Source organism: Melopsittacus undulatus, chromosome 7 (genome assembly GCF_012275295.1).
Source record: "Melopsittacus undulatus isolate bMelUnd1 chromosome 7, bMelUnd1.mat.Z, whole genome shotgun sequence".
NCBI lineage: Eukaryota > Metazoa > Chordata > Aves > Psittaciformes > Psittaculidae > Melopsittacus > Melopsittacus undulatus.
In genome coordinates this window covers 43,318,841-43,337,009 of record NC_047533.1, presented here as the reverse complement: position 1 = coordinate 43,337,009, position 18,169 = coordinate 43,318,841, and the positions used below count along the sequence as shown (strand labels likewise).

The window sequence follows — 18,169 nt, the reverse complement described above, 5'->3', positions numbered from 1 at the left end:
CTCTTTAAAAAAGAACTTATTTAAACTTCAAGGAGGAAAATGGTATCGGTGGGTGACATGACCACGGTCTTGTTGCAGAAAAAGCAACTAGAGAGAGGATATGAAGAAAATGTTGTCATTTTTTTATACTCGGCCCCAGTAAAATGTCTGTGTTGTTATTTGCTTACTATGCCAAAATTTCTTGGTAAGTAACCTGTGTATTTTTAGAAAGCGCACATGCAACTTTAAAAATGTGAAGGACACTCAAGCCTCATGCCAGTTTCATTTCCAGAAGGTTATTTTCACTGTAAAAACCAAGAACAAATGAAGAAAACACTTTTTTTTTTCTGCTTCCTCTTCAGTCAATACCCAAACTCACCTTCCCAGGTGGAGTATTAATTGGTTGCAGTCCTGGACTCATGAATGTTCCTAAGATCAAAGGGACACATACCGCAATGAAGAGCGGCATGTTGGCTTCTGAAGCCATTTTTAGCCAATTAATCAGTGAAAATCTCCAGTCAAAGACGAAAGGTAAGATTGTTGTACCTCAATTGCAATTACCCTGTGTTCAATTACAGTCACCAATAACTTAGCAGTAAGTAAATGTGTCTGAATAAAATAGTTGGGTATGCGAATAAATCATGAAACAAGTGTGCTGTTTTGAAAAGACATCTATTGTTTATTTACTATATATACTGTTGAATGATTTAAGAAAGAAATTAAGTTCTGTTTAGTTATTCTTAAGTATTGATCAAGTTTGCTCTTCACTCTTAATTGCAAGGATACTTTTTTCCTTCAATCCTCTTTTTCTGTCTTTAATTTTATAGTATTCCAACTGTGAGACTATGTGTATTTCTTTTTATGTGTAATACAGGCACACTGAAGTAATGACCTGATCCTGACCACATTGTAGCCATTTATTTAAGCCTTGGTTGTTCTCTTAAATCTGCTAACAAAGGCTGTACAGCAAGAAAACCCAGTTAGAATTTCAATTGTTCTGGACATGGATACTGTAGCCTGGTGTCTCATGATTATTATTTGTACTGGTGGATTCAGTCCTAGTCAGCTGTTGTTCATCTAGAACGTGCAATACAGTATAACAGGTTAAAGTACTTAGAACACCTCTGAAGTGATGAATGCTCTTACTGGGTAGTGTGCCGCTCGTGTTTGGTTATGGACAGGTTTTATATGCTGTCTCCAGTTTGGTCATGCAGTAGAATACTGGAGCCCACCTTCTTCTCTGTGCAGAGATAATGAGCTTTCTTCAGAGCCTTACATGCAACAGAAAATGTGTACTGAAGCATGTTTTCATGTACAGGCAAGGCTTTAAATTTACTACTTGGAACAACGTAATGAAGAATGGTGAAGGGGAAGGTCTCAGAATATTTTCATTTGAAAAAAGTTTTTTTTCTAAGATAATTACTTGGCTTTAACTACACTGCAGTAGGTGTGTCATGTGTCACGTGCAGTGTCTAGTATGTGTAAAGAATACAGTCAAAGAATTTAAATCAAGTTTGTGGTCAAATATATCTCATTAACTTGATGGTTACAAAGGGAGAAAAAAATGTTCTCTAGCACTGGCATCATCCATTGGGCTGTAGTCATAGTTACCGAAATCAGAATGTTTGTAGTCGCGAAGCAAAAGTTGTAAAGCAAAAACTTTTGAACTTGACAGTTTTAAAACTACAAACCTGGCTCATCCTAGGTAAACTCTCCAGGTCAATTCTTTGATTCTATGAGAGAACAGCTGTTCTCCCATAAAGGTGCCAATGCAGCCACCTAGCCAGTTATGTTTTACTGAGGTCTGAGGCAATTTAATGTTGCTCATGGGTCATTTCATAGAGGCCACAAAGGAGAAGTATATACCTGCTGATAATTGCCAGCAAAACAGATCTCTACAAGAGGCTGAAATACATTGTCTAGTATATACGTAACTTCCTATTCTGAAATTCTCATTTTGCTGCCTTCGTTGCTAACAGTTGTTTTTATACAGACATTTTTTTTTTTACTTCAAGGATAGTCTTTATGTGCTATAGGTACCTAACCAGTCATGTACTGCCTTAGGACTTCATGTGCAAGAATATGAAGAGAACCTGAAAAAGTCCTGGGTCTGGAAAGAACTGTATGCGGTTAGAAACATCCGACCATCCTGCCATAGCGTACTTGGTGTGTATGGAGGAATGATTTACACTGGTATATTTTACTGGCTGCTGCGAGGAATGGAACCATGGACACTAAAACATCCAGGTAATTTCATTCTCTCCTGAAAGAAGGTACTAAATTTTTATGACAGTCTTTTCTGGTCTCAGTTGAAGCTGGAGCACATCCGGTCAAGTGGTGAGTGTAGAAAAGAAATGTACTTAAGTCGTTGAAGCAGACTTTGTCATGATGTAAATGAAGACATCAGAACACTGTTCTACTTAGCAGAGTTCTTTTTCTCAGAGAAAAGGTTACCTTGTATGAAATACTTCATTGTGATGACAAGGGAAGTTACAATAGCTTAATTACATTAAGTTAGTTTAGTTAAAATAGTTTAATTGAATTAATTAAATGTTCTTGAGTAACTGCAAATTACAGTTATTCTATATGGAAACTTATTTATTTAAAATATATTTAGGACCAGATTTTGCTCAGCTCAAGCCAGCCAAAGAGTGCACACCTATTGAATATCCAAAGCCTGATGGAAAAATCAGTTTTGATCTCCTGTCGTCTGTGGCTTTAAGTGGTACAAACCATGAACATGACCAGCCTGCTCATTTAACCCTCAAAGATGACAGCATCCCTGTGAGCAGGAATCTGGCTGTATTTGATGGACCGGAACAAAGATTTTGTCCAGCAGGTGGGTAACAGAAATGTCTGAGCTGGTTTTGGAAGGTGAAAGACTGAGCACTTCAGTGTGCACCTGAGTGCACCTAGGCTACTATTTCATGCATTCTATCCAAATCCTCCTCCTAGAAAAGGGTTGAAGTGCAGGTCTTAATATGTTATGTGAACAGTACTTTCATGGTGAAATGAGCAAAGATGGAAGAAGGCAGCTGAATCACACTAGTAATACACTTCCCTCTTTGCACTTGCTGGTTAGTAGAGCATACATGCAGGGTCGAAACTGTTCAGTGAAGTGACAGCTCTCTCTTGCTCTTCACAGGAGTTTATGAATATGTTCCCCTGGAAACAGGAGAAGGATCAAGACTGCAGATAAATGCTCAGAACTGTGTCCACTGCAAAACCTGTGATATTAAGGACCCAAGTCAGAACATTAACTGGGTAGTGCCTGAAGGTGGAGGAGGACCAGCTTATAATGGAATGTAAACTGACAGAAAGTCTATTCAATAACTTCTGATCACCAACAGATAAGTTTGGGAGTATTTTATGCTGCAGTGTAATTAAAAGTACAGCACTGACTTGAATCTATAAGAGTTTGAGTCTCATGTGCTGTTCTGAATTCTAGATATGACCGTTGCATTAAATGGAAAGTTGGTGCCTTCTGGTCAAACCCTTAGCCTTATTTAAATAGGACTTCTTTACAGGAGTTGTGTGGCAGGCAGTAGAAAGTTCTTCTCAGAACTGATGCAGGAACTTAGGATCTTGGATTTATTGCTGAAGTTCAGTGATTAACAGGAGCTATATCCAGAACTGTGGGTATGGTGGAAGAATTTAGTACCTACCATTGAAAAAAGTATTCTTTATCTGAAGTGATTTACTATATATAATCCTACTTTGCAGTACGGGGGGGGGGGAGGAAAAAAACAGTGACAACTTTCTACACTGATGTAAAGTGTTACACATTTTACATCAAATTTACAGTTGAGAGTTTGTTTTCCCCTGATGGTAACATGGAACCCATCTGCAATACAACCTGTAAAGTGCTTTAAAAAAAACAAGTGTAATACTTGCACCTTCGTTGTATGTAGCATTTTTATTCCTTAAAAGACATCAGGCCTCCTCTAATAAAAATTCTAACAGAAATTGCCTAAATTGTCTTGGTGTGAAACTATGCTTCTTAGGAAGCACTGTTAAGCTGCAAAAACATACCTGAGTGGCAAAACACAATTAATTCAGCTTAAAAATAAAACCACTTCACCTTTGAACAGTTTGTCTTTATTATTAGATTTCTGAGTTGTAAACACTGAAAACTGCAGCACAGGGCAAATGAACGAAGCAGCTCCATTTATCCTTTTGCGTGAGTTAGTGCATAGATTTATAAGTTTAGGAAAAAAAAATCAAGCAAACATTTTAGCATAAGCTGCCTTCTCTTTCTCCTTCTGGGCTTTTATCTTCTGCTTGATTTTGAGTGTTTCCGTCTGGATAGCTGCTTAGAAAGAAAATCCACGACACAGTTATGGTAGTCTCTTTACAGTATGTCTCTTAATATGTCAAGACCAGCTCATACTGCTACACCTTACCTATGTTATTTCATTTAAAAGAACTGCATTAGTTTTCAATTAGGTCAGATACACTAGCAGCAAAAAAACTTGTCCCTATGGTAAAGTAACCAGGTAGAGGAGGATGTGGCAAGCACAGTACTGGTGCCAGCACAGAATTCATATGCCAAAAATCTTGTCCAATTAGATCAGGAAATTAAGTTAGTAAGACCTCTGTGACACAGGGAGATGGCTCAAGAGACGTACTGTTGTTGACCTACATAAACAGATTATCCAGAGCAACAGAAGCATCACTGCTGTATAAAACCAGGTAAGAACACTTCAGAGAGCTCTGTCAGTGCTGAAGTTGTTAAAGAGTCCAGCATTTTGGGCACAGCGCTGGTATGAGTTCCCATAAAATACTACCCTGGTTAATTTATTACATTCTTAAAAGTAAAGAATTTGTAAAGAAACAGCTTTATTTTACCTTTGTCTTCAGGGGCAATTTCATGAGCCTTTTTAAGATCAGCCTTAAATAAAAGAGAAACATAAATTAATGTTCTGATGAAGTGTTTAGCTAAGATAAAAATTCGATTAAATATTGTGATCATTACCAATGCCTGATCGAGATCTTTTACTCCCTGCCATCCTTGAGCCCGTCTGTAGAGAGCTTTAGTATTTGCTGGATCTATTTTAAGAGCCTGTAAATTTAATAAAATTGTCACGTTAACATTTCATATACTTCACAGCCTCCCATCTCCACAAATGGCACAGTTCACACCAGCAGACAGTATCTCCAGTTGGTTTGAGGGTAAGCTGTCAAAACATTAACTGTGTAAAATGGAATGCTCTAATGTAGCACACTGAATAGCCAGCTAATCAGTTCTAATACCATTGCACCAGGAGCAGCCTTTTGTGAAGGGCAAGCATACATTGAGGATAAAATGGAACATCTGTGTATGTATATGCACATATAAATATATGTATATATATGTATATATCTGTTAAGGCAAAGTTGTTACTGCGGTTCAAATTATCCTAACCTTGAGTCTCACAGTATAAGTCTGTATTGCAGCTCCTTCCTTCACACCAAAAAAAAACCCCTCAAATGGTGTCATAAATAAAACACACAGATTTCCTGTAAAGCTTTTTTCACTGTAGGCTAGAAAGATGCATCCAAGCAATCCATCTCATGCTTCAGGAACCTTGCCAAGTTCCAATCATCATGTCTCTTTTGAGCCGAACATTTTCACTAATGTCAGTATGGCATATCAAAATAGGAAATGGTGGCTGGGCTAAGAAGTTGTTCCACTATTTATGATTACTTATTTTCTTGAGGTACCTTAGTGAATTTGGCTAGCTAGCTGTTTCCTTTTCTTGAAGGAAAAATCACATTCTTTTTTCTTACTGCACATAGCTCTACAGTGTGTCTTTTTATTATTTTAAAGAATATATTAGAAATCTGTTTGCATTAATGTATGGCTTTATGGATTCAACTTACTAACTTTAAATCAGTAATTAAGAATTACAGACACTGGACAATGCATCCAGATTTTTTTACATCACTTCAGTACTGGCTGTTAATAAAAAGGCAGCATTACTCTGGGCACCCCTCTTGATCCCTCTGCTATAAAGCCTGCATCCTCTTCTGTGTCAAGAATTAGGAAATGAGGTGTATCCTGTACACACAGGTAGCATTCCTTGGTTTTAGCTCAACCACTGTGCTTACAGCTGTTTTGGAGTGAGGTTGGTTTGACTATATTCAGCCATTTGCAATTCCTTATTTACACCAAGTAACACATATATTACAGGTTGTTAATTTAAATTGCTGGGGGCCTTAGGAAATCACAGAAGTTAAAAGTGTATGGTTTCTCATTAACAATTACTTTGAACTCTCCTAGTTAACCTTAGGAAACTGCTGTTCTTATTAAAATTCTGATATGCTGTTTAACACTTGTTATGAGATGTAAGCTAAGTACCTTACAGAAATCTGTTGCAGCTATGGAGCTGCCTTTATCTAACAATTCTGTTATCTTAAAGTGTGGGGATTTTTTTTCCACAGTGGCACATATTGTGGTTAATAATTTCCATCTGTAACACTTAAATGCTGTTTCAATTTTTACCATTCTCTAAATGACAAATATCACACTACACCATTGTTGGTTTTTTATTTTCCTCATTTCCCACTTGTCCATTCTAAATACAGGTTTATGAAAGTTTTCCATGTGCTAACACCATCAGCAGGCTAGAAAGCAAGCCAACTCTCTGAAGACCCTCACACACAGATGGGCCGAGACACCTGCTTTCAGCATGAAGCCCTGGGAGGTTCTGCTCACAATCCTCTACTAACAGATAAGAACATTCTTCAATCAGTTCCTTCAAAATTTCAATTTTACTGAACTATTTGAAGTTTCCTCAAATGTACTAAATTCTGACAGTATGTCTATGTCACCATTCCTTCCTCTCCACTCTTTCATTCTATTATTTTTCAATGTTTCTGTATTTATTATTTCCTTCTTTCCTCCTATTCACTGATTTCATCTCACTACTAAGCCTACCTGAAAAGGGCTTTACTTAGAATAGGGTACAAGACCATCAGTCTAAAAGCAAATAGAATGATCTGCTCGTGCTAGTCTTCCAGAGAAAAGTATTCCTCTTTCACTGAAGACAGTTTAACTTTGTAATACAAGAATCAGCTCTGCAAACCAAACTGACAGCAACAGTGTGCATTTTATCTGGCAGTAAGCAATACCCCTCTTTTGTTTGATTCTAATGAGTCATTTTCCATTTCTTAAAATCTTTTTTAAAAGCCATGTACTGGAAAAGTCAGTAATAACTTCACAATCAGCCCTCCACTTTGTTTACTTCCAAATCATAAAGCTTGTGAGAAGACTCTGTAAAAAAGCTTCGCAGTTTCCGTCTCCATTTTCTATCTAGGACAACTCTTCATCAAAATACTAGATGTTAAATTTACCTCTGAACAACTTTCAATGGCTCCCTGCCAATCCGACAGTTTTAGTTTACAAGCGCCAATGTTTAGAATGCAGGTCAGAGCAACAGTTTTTAGCTTTGGTTTGTCTGCTTCCTCTGCCAGTGCTTCAGAAGCTTCTACATACCTGCAGAAAAACAGATTTACAAAGTACATGTATTAATGTTGCAACTCCCATTTTGTTCTGCCCTTAGCCATCTTTCTACACGTATGTGCAAACTGGCCTATCCAAAGTGGTATTTTTAAAGCAGCTTCAATTCCATTATTATAAGTATCTATTAAACTAAATATACAAGACCTATCCTGACAAGAAAGATTAACTCCCTGTGGTGAATGTTTTCCTGTAACTCCTAGCCTTCCACTGTACTAACAGCATTCTTTTTCTTAGACGAATGCACTATTTAGATGTCATGAAACCATTAGGATTTCTCTCAGTGATTTTTTATTCTCAAAAACATGTTCTCATTAGTGGCAAAAAGTCTGCACTACCACTGCACCTTCCATGTTCATGAGAAGCTTCATCTTTTCTTCAGCTCCCTCAGTGGTATTTTAATTGGTGTAGGAATCTATGGCTAAAATCAGAAATTAACTTTACCTTGTAAAGGAGGGTGGTTTATGAGCATTAATAACTCCACCTTCTTCCCACTGTCTTCACAACTTTTTTCCCGAACTTCAAAACTGACACTAGTTGAGGACTAAGCCACATCATTTAGAATATCTGTTTCATAGGAAAACTGGTAGGCAAACTGTATCTAATTCTTCTTGAATTATGATGTGCTAATGCTGCCAGTTTTTATGTCAAGTTGCATACGTTCACATTTTGAGCATGCCATAATTAATGCTCTCTTTGCAGATCAGTGCCTATGTAAGTTCTATTTTTGCATGCCCTATGACTGCTGCATGGTATGTATGCAACTTTGGATCACAGAAATAAGCAATACTTGAGAATCAGCAGAGAGAAAAGGGCAAAATGGTAAGGAGAGTTATGTTCAAAACAAACATCTCTGATATTTATAAATCACACCAAAACATGAAAGACAACAGGAAGTAATATGTTTTTTTTAAAGTGTCAATTCTTACATATAAAATAAATAAATAAAAATATTTAAGCACCAGTAGGACAGGAGAAAGAACATAAAGTTATAATGGTTACTGTTGGTAAAAAGAAAAAAACCACCACTGCCAGGATGGTTTGCTAGTGAGTTGTAGTTAAGACATGGGAGATACCTCGCCAAGAGTTCTTCTATGCTTTTCAGTTCTGATGCAGTGCCAGCTAACACACACCATTGTACATAAAGGTGTACACATAAAATACAGAAAATTTACTTTTTAGTACAAAACAACAGGGCATGTCCACAAAAGTCTGATCCATAAAGATCAGCTCGAAAGATCAAATTTGTTTACCCCACAAAAGTTAGTATGCTTTCAATCCACAGGGACAAACAGGGACTAAATAGAAACTGTTTACTCAAATTTGAAGAGACTTCTTCACTGGGTGTGCTCAAGAGTAAGCAAGGCAACTAAGTATAAGGGATGGCAAATTATACCTGATACTGACCTAAGAATGGGGAGAAGAAATGGAGAGATACAACACACAAAGCCCTAAAGATCCATCTCAGCCTCTTTTCCAGGTGATTTCTGAAAGGCTTACATAGAATTCCTGTTTACTTTAGGTTTTCTCTTGGTCTATAATGGACTTTTTGAGGGCAGGGAGAAACGCTATATCTTGTGTTAATATCTGTCATTAACAGACACACTTTTATGGCTCAGAAAGACATGATTTGTTTGAATCCCAGTCAGCTAAAAACTCAGCTGAAGCATTAAATATGCCCAGATTCTTTTTCTTTCATTGTTGTTACTGCTAGTTAACCAGTGATCATTGAGAAGGTAGGGATAAAGGTCAGTATAACTTGAAAAAAAAATATATATATAGTATATATAGAAGCTTATACACATAAAGCAAAAAGCATGAAAAAAAGAAAGGAGCAGTATCAAAACAAAAGCAAGACCACCATGAATTTGAAGGCATGATTCTGAAGTATACACGGAGTCAAGATGGTAGTATGAAGCCTCAGAAAAAATAATGGCAAATTAATAAGGGTCGCATTTGGGGTACTCAAAACTTACCCATTTGCTAAACCTACCTCCCTCCTTTTCTGTCGATTAACTACTCTGTCTACTATTGTGCTTTTTTCCCAGTTACACACCAGCACACCAAGAGTATTAAAAAAGAACATTCAGTCAGTTCTAAACTATACTTCCTGCCTATAGCTCTTACCTATAGCAATGAGTAGAAGACCTGCTTGAGTAAGTAGCTAAAAAACAACCAGATCTTTTCCAGATTTAGAAGGCTCTTTAAAAAAGAAGAGAGCATAGCAACAGGCATTTCTTAAAATGCACATATCATTGCTTGATATCAGTATTAATTTGGGTTACAAGAACTACCTGATTGAATGATGATAGCCTTACCGTAAACTTTTACTATACTTTTTAGCTGCCAATGCCCAATTTTGCGATTTGAAGAAAGTATTTCCTATATTCTTTATGTCTTCTGCTATGGCCACAATCTTGTCAACCTAATAAAACAGATGGAAAATATGAATGTACTTATGAAAGAAGTCTTGAATAACTTAATGTTTAACTCAGGTCCATCCTCTTTCAAAGATTATAAAATCTCAGAATAAAAATATTCCAATTGTAGACAAAGACTAGCTTCAAGCCACTCCCATAAAATTTTCTACTTTATGTAACACAATAGTCTAAAAGATTAAATTCCTAATGGGTTTTCTGCAGTATAAAGGGTGAGAAAATATCAGAAACAACACAGCAGTTCAACTCCTTCCCCTAGATGCTGCTACCCACAGAGAGCTATATATAAAGGTGTTGACCGTTACTCATGTAAAAGAAGACATGTTAACAACCAAAGTATTCAACCAAGAGTGACTTATTCCCCAGAAAAAAACTTGTCTTCTGCTTCTCAGAATGGTAAGAGTCCCCTGAACTCTGCCCACACTTGAACTAGAGGTTTTTTCAACACAATTCTTCTATCAAAACACTTAAAACACCTGTAGAAGGAGAAAAAGAACAACTGCCTGTCTGTATTGAATCCATCATTTATATTTCCAGAATGGCATACATTTCCAGTGTTAAGTTACTTTTCCAGTGGCAATGAAAGTTTATAATTACTGCTGTCTATAGCACGGCTGTCTTAAGCTCTGTCAAATGTATCTATTGCCATTTGTAATGCTATCAGTTTACCCTTCTACTCTACTAGAATCAGTGACCTTGGAAAAAACCTGATTACAGCATGCGACTGATGTCATCATGGTTTCTGTAATTAGTTTATATGAACTAGTTTAGAATTAAAGGCAGGCATCTGTCAACTTCAGTTCTGAACCACAACAAATACTATCCTAAAACAATTTCACAGGCTGAAGTTGTTCTCAGTGGCCTTATACAAGGAGTGTCTTGGTTTCTAGCTGTAATGTTTCTTTACTATTCTATTTCCAGTACTCTATTTGGAACCTACATGTGCAGCCTCCTTTTTCTGCCCCTCTGTAAATTCACTGATTTACAGTTTGTCTATTTCACTTCATTATGAAGTAGAGCATTCTGCATTATGCAGAAGAGCTGCTTTTACCAGTCTGCTCCCTAACTCTCATCATCAGGTCTTCCTTCAGTTTGAACAACCTGAACAGCAAACAACTACTGGGAATTGAAAACGACTGACTCTGATACAGTGAAAATCTTTTTTAAAGGTTGAGCTTTTACTATTTCTAGTACATGAAGCAAAATATTTTTAAGGGTGGATATTTTAAAATTTGCACAGAAAAAGTGTGTAAGTACAACATGTAGTCATCTGCAGGATGGAGTTCCAGTAACTGTGGTTTGTCACTACAGCACAAACAAGAGTAGAAAGAAATGAAGAACAGAAAAAAAAGTGCAGTAACTGTTAAGTAATTGTTGTTTAAGTTAATGGGGGAAAAATCAGCTGCAATTAGTACTGGAGAAAAAGAGAGAGCAATCCACTCCTACAGCATTCTCTTTCCTAAAACTGACTGTCACCATTTAATCGGGACCTTGGCTGATTCCTACCAAGAAAAGCTTAGGGAACATCATCACAGATACTATGTAACTCAGATTAGCTACCAGGTTTACATTCTGTAAAATACCTTAAAATACTTACATCTTTCAAGTCCATATCTGAATCTTCAGGAAAATCTGGATGAGCATCTCCAGATCCATCCTGGGGCACAATTCCCCAGTCATCTCCTTCCTTTAGCTCTCCACATTCTGCAATGATGCACAACTGAAAGAATACAGTATTAACAGCAGTGTTAGTTATTAAGACAGCTTACCCCCAAAACAAAGCTACAACTGATAAGTGCTCTTTCAAATTCAGTAAAAATGCTTTTTCATCAGTTGCTTGGGTGCACTGATTTCAGAAACCCACCGCTTCATTAGCCTACCCTCATCACAGAATGGTTTGGGCTGGAAGTGACCTTAAAGACTATCAAGTTCCAACCCCCTGTCACAGGAAGACACACATTCCACTAAACCAGGTTGTTCAAAGCCTGTCCAACCTGGCCTTCAACACTGCCAGGGATGGGGCAGCCACAACTTCTCTGGGCAACCTGTGCCAGTGCCTCAGCACCCTCACAGGGAAGAACTTCTTCCTAGTATCTAATCCGAATCTCCCCTCTTTCAGTTTAAAGCCATTCCTCCTTGTTCTATCCCTACATGCCCTGGTAAAAAGTGCCTCTTCAGATTTCAAAAGGCTTTTGTCATGGAAAGCATTAAGTTCAGAGGAGCAGCATTCCATGAACACCATGCCCACGCTCCATGGAGAGGCTGGAAGAGGAACTGGCAGCAGGCTGAGCTGCAGCAGAACACAAGACATGGAAGTTCTACTGCATTAAGAGAAGACTGTTCTTTCTTAATCTACTAAGGCTTTTAAAGTTACAGAGGTACTAATTTTTCAAACCACAAACTGAGTTGACCTACACACCACCAGCTTTTCCAGAAATACAACAAGAATTACATATCCCTTAGGTAGGATTGTGAATTCCACCTTTTAATTTCACCACCCATCCTACACTTCTAGCTGTGCATTTCCACCTTCACCCTGGTAGAGGCTCCCACCCTCACAGCTTTGCTGAACAATAAATATTTTTTTATGCAGGGGAAATTTACAGCAAAAGAACAAAAGCCTCTTGACAAGGACAGCAAAATGGAAATTAACACTGTTCATAAAAATAACTAGCTAACATTTAACAGTTGTAAACATTACATGAAGCATTTTGAAAAAATTAATATACATCATATAATGGAAGAATAAACATCATCTGTAGGTGCTCTGGATTTTGCTTACCTTAGCAGGAGTTTCTCCTTTGACTTCAACATTTTCCAGCATTTTAACTACGCCCATTCCTTTGATCACTTGGCCAAACACCACATGCTTCTTATCTAGGTGAGAAGTAGGCACCGTTGTAATGAAGAATTGAGAGCCATTAGTACCAGGTCCTGCATTTGCCATGCTCAGCAGCCCTGGTTTGTCATGCTGCATTGGGGAAAAGATCACAGCATATAAAAGATCTATTATGAAACCACACAGAAGATCCTTTAAGGCATTTAATATGTACAGCCAGGACAGCCATAATGGCAACTTAGTAAACAGCAATTAATTTTACCCATCATGACTGAAGAGGGCAAATACCCAGCTCTGCACCTTTACTTGCCACATAGCAGTCCAACAAGCAGAGCTGCCTGTGTGACTTGATGCTGTAACATCTGTCTGCTTCTGGTACACTCAATCCCTGCAGTGCTGCCAAATTTGGACAGATTGCCTGACAGACGTGAAATTCCTCCCTGGATTACTCAAGACCACTGGCCTTGAGAAACAAAGCTAAACACCACTTAAACCAACTTCAGAGTTACACTCTCAAGATGGGTACGTATTGTTAATTTTATAAAGGCTGCTCACACAAAGTATGTTATAGAACTGTGAAGTTTATGGGTCTGTGATCTTTATTACTTAAAGGTTGGGGGAGGAAGGGGGGAACGTTAACTCCTTCACTTTCATAGAGAGACAGTTTATTCTGTTGTGATTTTTATCCATCTAATTATATTGGCTTATACTACCAGGCCACAAGCTAACAAAAATTTATTAAACAGCCCAACATGAGAAAATATTGTTTATCTTGTTTGCTGCAAGTACTTTTTCCTTCTTTGAAATAAGAATTATCTTGCACCACCACACAGATTACTTCATTTTCACTTGTACTGCAAAAATGTACTTTTCATATGTCTTGTGATTCTCTTGTTAAACTGGCATGACACAGCCATTAAGATGTTATTCTCCCCAAGCTGATCTGTTATTAAGTGTAAGGAACCCTGTTTAACTTAAATCAGCATGTTATACCACACATATATACTGAAGCATGCAACTGTGGTATTCCTAAGAAACTTGATATTGTGGGGAGAAGGGGAGGGAGACCATCATAGCAACTGTCAGGCTTCAGAGAACATCTCTCCCAAATGTAATTATATCTATGATGAATGTTTGGGCTACATTTCCAGCTATTGCTCCAAACCTGGTAATGGACTTTGACACCTGACTAGTAAAGTATTACCATATTTTGTTTTCCTACAATATTGTTTGGAGGTAAACACAACTGCAGTCAGGGCTTTGCTTTAGACATGGGTCAACAATGCCTGTTATTTTTTTAGTCAGTATTATTGAGGAGTCATTCATATGATATCACATAATTAGACATATGAACACAGTTAATGCCAATGCTGAGACTGTTACACCCACAGCTCCTGGTGTCTTGGCTGTTATAAGGGGTACCTGAAAAACATTATTTTTGTTGTTTCCAAGTAGTGCTCCTATCCAGGTTCAAGATGTGATTACTCATAGTTCAAGCACAAGGGATTTTTTCATGCCACACAGCCCTTTCTGTACAGATGAGCACTCAGAAACAATTATTATGGTTGCAGTTTGTCTCCAGAACAGCTAAGTCTGCTATCCAAAACATCTAAGTCACAGTGTACAGGTAGTACTTAGATTTAAAGATCTTCAAATACTGTTTAAATTGTAGGCTTAAAGTGTGCATACCTGCTGCACAGCATGGTAAAAAGCAGTCTTCTTCCCTTCCTGGAACAGCCATTTTTAAAGCAATGTAAAATGCTTAAAAATTATTTTTTCAAAAGTCAATTTATGTCAAAAGACAGACTCTGGAGGTATCAACTGCATGTGGTTTTGATAACGACGGAGAAGTCTGAAGAATGGTAATGGACATTTTGAAAGTTATGCCTTTGCAAAAGAAACAAGACACAGGATACACCCTGAGAAAACTGCTGATCTAAAATTGTACTTGTGGTGTAAAGCACACGCACTTGCAGTCTCGCTGGTGTCACTAGATGCTGATTTTGAGGATAAAGACCGTTTTGGAATTTCATACTCTTGCAGTGCATCTTCTGCCTCTCTTCACACTGCTGGGCTGACAAAACTGCTTGTAGGACTACACTAATGGTTGTTAGTGAGTTCTGATACAAGAGTGGGAATAAGCAATGTAAAGAGTAGGAATTTCTTCCATCAAAGAGAGCGTCTCTTAACATCCTCAAATCGAGGCCTTTGCATATTCAAAAACTTGCTTTGTTCACAGCATGCTTTTCCAACATTTTGGGTGAAAAGAGCCACTTGTAAACAACCATTTACTTCTCCATTGAAAATAAATGTAGTAGGGAAAATGCTTTCTTTTGTCTTTTGGATTAATTCTGCAATCTACCATAGATTCCCTACTTTTTTAAGACAGGTATTTCTCACATCTGATCTGAATGTTATTAGTATATGAAAAAAGGTATAAAATCCATTTAATGCTAACATACTGTATATGTCTGAGTAACAAAATTTGCCACTTTCTCATAATAATACCCTTAATTTGATGAGAACTAAGATATTGTTTCAAATGAATTTCTGATGGTGCAATTAAAAAGAAAAATTGAGGTATGGTTGACTTTGTTCAGTGAGGTTGACCTCATTTTGTGTATTCATACACGTATTTGTTCTGTACTCAACAAAGACTTTAAGGACAAACTAGTTGGGGCTTTTTTGCTGCATTCGTTTGACTGCTTAAAAATACGTGAACCTTGGACTAAACAGTGCTAATTCTGAACATCAAGAAAAACAAAAATCACTGAAACTTCAAAAACTGAACACAACTAGTATTTTCAATGGAGTACCTTATAATGAAAGTTTTCATCTTCAAATTTTTCACCATAGATACTTTCTCCACCTGTGCCATTTTGGTTTGAGAAATCTCCACCCTGGACCATAAACTGCTTTATAACTGTAAAAGAAAATAATAGTAAAACATAACAGCAAGGCGGGAAAGGCACAAAATAAAAATAATTTGGAGATGATGAGCAATCCCTGTCAGCAGCACCCACATCTAAATAAAACCAAAACCCACCCTTTATTAAGTGTTCCCTAAGTACTCCTTTTCAGTTGATATTTAATCCTTTAGCTGAAATTCATTTCAACCAACTCACAGAGCACAGTAGACTAGTTTTACTATTACTAACTTACTAGTGCATTTATATTTTACTATTGTCAATGCATGGTAAGAACATCTTCTCATTAGGAGGATCAGAAAGTCAAAACCTTTACTTTCAGTCAAGCTATTTCTTAAACAAGTGCTCCAAAATATTATTTAACATTATTTCAAATACTGATAATGTAGGACTTCCGTTACCAACAGGAAAAAGAGAGGATTTCATAGAACTTACTTCTGTGGAAAGGACATCCTTTGTAATGTAGAGGTTTTCCAGTGGTAGGCCCCGTTCCTTTCTCTCCCGTACATAACGCACGGAAATTTTCAGCAGTTTTAGGTACAACATCAGCAAATAATTCAAAGACAATGCGTCCAACTGAAATGATAGACAAATGAAGCATATTTTATGTCCCATCCTTGGCATGGTGATGTGTTACTGGGCAAATGAAATCAATGTTTCAGGCTTGACTGTTATTCAGTTTGCATTTTGGGGTTGTTGAATGGCAACTGCTGGCACAGATACAGTAGATTTTTAGCAAGATTATCAGCAACAATGAATTCCACTATCAAGAACAGTTTAAAGGGAATAAAGACAAATTCTGCCAAAAATGTCAAATGCATCTTTTGCCAGGAAAATGTATGTAGGAAATTACACACACATGTATTATAGCCAAATTATGTACTTTAACATGTATACTTATGTCTGTTTTAACATATGCCAAACATGTATACTAGCCTTACTCCTCATTCTCTTAAACCTCAATTTTACTAAGACACAGTAATACCTGAGGATGAATAATAGCTATTTACAGTTACAGATGCTGCAAGCAATTGTTAAATCAAAAAATTGAAGTGTTTTAACTGAAGGAAATGAAGACTGTGTAGCTAACAGATCCTGTAATAGTTGATAAATGGATTCTGTGTCAGACTCTCATCTTTGCACAAAGTGGCTTCTCAGGGAGCTGTTTCTCACTCTTAGCAGCTGCCATCAGTTGATGATCCTGTTTTCTCATCAGCCTCACAGTCAATTAGTTAACATAACTTCACTCTACCGGAAGCTAAATGTAAATATATTAATTCTAATTAATACAGGAATGAAAACAAATTAAGAGAACTGAAAGTCAATAACCACAAATCCTCTTGCAGACTTGCTTCTTTTATTCTGTTGAGCAGCAGAACAAATACATGAGAGGTGCTGCTTTGACAAAACGGCAGCATCTATCTTCACCCATGCGAATACTGGGAACCTGCACTTTCAAGTACCACCCCAGCTCCCATGTTATGGTTTTTTTATTTCCGTTTTGACCGTTCACAGATTTCCCAGTGACCTCCTGCAACTGTGGCGACGGAGGCCAAGGGAACAACCAGGCCCGCCTGAGCCTTCACCTCTTTCCACCACAGCTGCCCGGCTCAGCGGGTACCCGGTGGTCACTGCCGGAAGGCAGAACCCCTTTCTGACCAAGGCCGAGCCCTACGGTGCGGTGAGCAGGGGAGCGGGACGCGGCCTGCACCCACATGGTGCGCAGCTCTGAGGGGAGCCTGTGGCAGGGGTCAGTGGTTGCGGCAGAGGTTCCTGCTCCCGCGCATCCCGCACGAGCACTCCCTCAGCAGGGCAGTCCCGGGCTGGGGTACCTGTGCAGCCATATGCCCCGTTTCCCTCGGGTCTGTCGGTTCTGAAGGGGAAACCTTGGAGGGAGCGCGCAAAGTCCCCGGGGAAGCCCCTCCCCGTCCCAGGGACGCCCGTTCACTACGGGCCGTGTTTCTCCTCCTTCCCTGGGCCGGGGGATACTGCAACCGGCGCGGTGCGGCGCCACCGGAGGCCAACCCTGGGTGTTCTTCCCCGTCGAGAACGTTCCGCTCCGCGGCCTGGCCCAGGCATGAGCCACGCAGCTCCCGCCCGCTCCCCACCACCCGGCCTAGCCCCCGCGCGTTCAGCACAGGGGTATCCCAGCCCCCCCGACCCGGTCCGGGCCCCACCGCTCCAGTCCCCTCCCCACCTCGCTCGCCCCCGATGTCCACATCGAAGAAGGTGCGGGGGTTGGAGGGCTGGCTGGGCCGGGCGACAGGCGACGGGTGCGACATATCGCAGCTGCCCGTCGGCGCTGTGGCTCCGCCTGCTCGGCCGCCCGCGATTCCGGCCGCCGCGGGGTCGGGGCCGCTCGCCGCTCCTCCCACCGGCGGGCGGGGGGTGGTGGAGCATGAGACCGCGGGGCAGGAAGCCTGGTCCCGACCTGACGGGGGCAGGGGCTGTTGCTGTCAGGCGAGGACGGGGAGCTGGGGCTGTG

At 39.1% G+C, this 18,169-nt stretch overlaps 2 protein-coding genes across 6 annotated transcripts in view; one reads left to right on the top strand and one right to left on the bottom strand.

The window, feature by feature from the left end:
- The window catches only part of ETFDH (electron transfer flavoprotein dehydrogenase), a 20,801-nt gene extending 16,734 nt beyond the window's left edge, over positions 1–4,067 (top strand). For all 3 annotated transcript variants that reach the window (XM_031048740.2, XM_031048739.2, XM_005148925.4), the window contains exons 10-13: positions 342–510; positions 2,044–2,226; positions 2,597–2,818; positions 3,125–4,067. In XM_031048740.2, coding sequence (XP_030904600.1) covers positions 342–510; positions 2,044–2,226; positions 2,597–2,818; positions 3,125–3,288 — 738 coding nt within the window. In that variant the 3' untranslated portion in view covers positions 3,289–4,067. The remainder of the gene's footprint in view (positions 1–341; positions 511–2,043; positions 2,227–2,596; positions 2,819–3,124) is intronic.
- Positions 4,056–18,169, bottom strand: PPID (peptidylprolyl isomerase D). Of its 3 annotated transcripts, none has more exons than XM_031048742.2 (10): positions 17,882–18,166; positions 16,120–16,260; positions 15,574–15,680; positions 12,701–12,889; positions 11,516–11,638; positions 9,799–9,905; positions 7,315–7,456; positions 4,955–5,041; positions 4,828–4,870; positions 4,056–4,291 (listed from the first exon to the last, which is right to left on the bottom strand). In XM_031048742.2, exons 1-10 carry the CDS (start codon positions 17,964–17,966, stop codon positions 4,200–4,202), a joined length of 1,116 nt encoding a protein of 371 aa, XP_030904602.1. In that variant the 5' UTR covers positions 17,967–18,166; the 3' UTR covers positions 4,056–4,199. The 3 variants fall into 3 exon arrangements, with proteins under 3 accessions (XP_030904602.1, XP_005148983.1, XP_030904601.1); XM_005148926.3 differs by having other exon boundaries at positions 4,056–4,288; positions 17,882–18,160; XM_031048741.2 differs by having other exon boundaries at positions 4,056–4,288; positions 4,828–5,041; positions 17,882–18,169.

Coding starts and splice junctions, on each gene's coding strand:
- PPID (XM_031048741.2), bottom strand. CDS start 17,966: ATGTCGCACCCGTCGCCTGTCGCCCGGCCCAGCCAGCCCTCCAACCCC. Junction 15,681..16,119: donor AGGATGTCCTTTCCACAGAA/GTAAGTTCTATG, acceptor TTTCTTTTACAG/TTATAAAGCAGTTTATGGTC. Junction 11,639..12,700: donor AAGGAGAAACTCCTGCTAAG/GTAAGCAAAATC, acceptor GTATTCTTTCAG/TTGTGCATCATTGCAGAATG.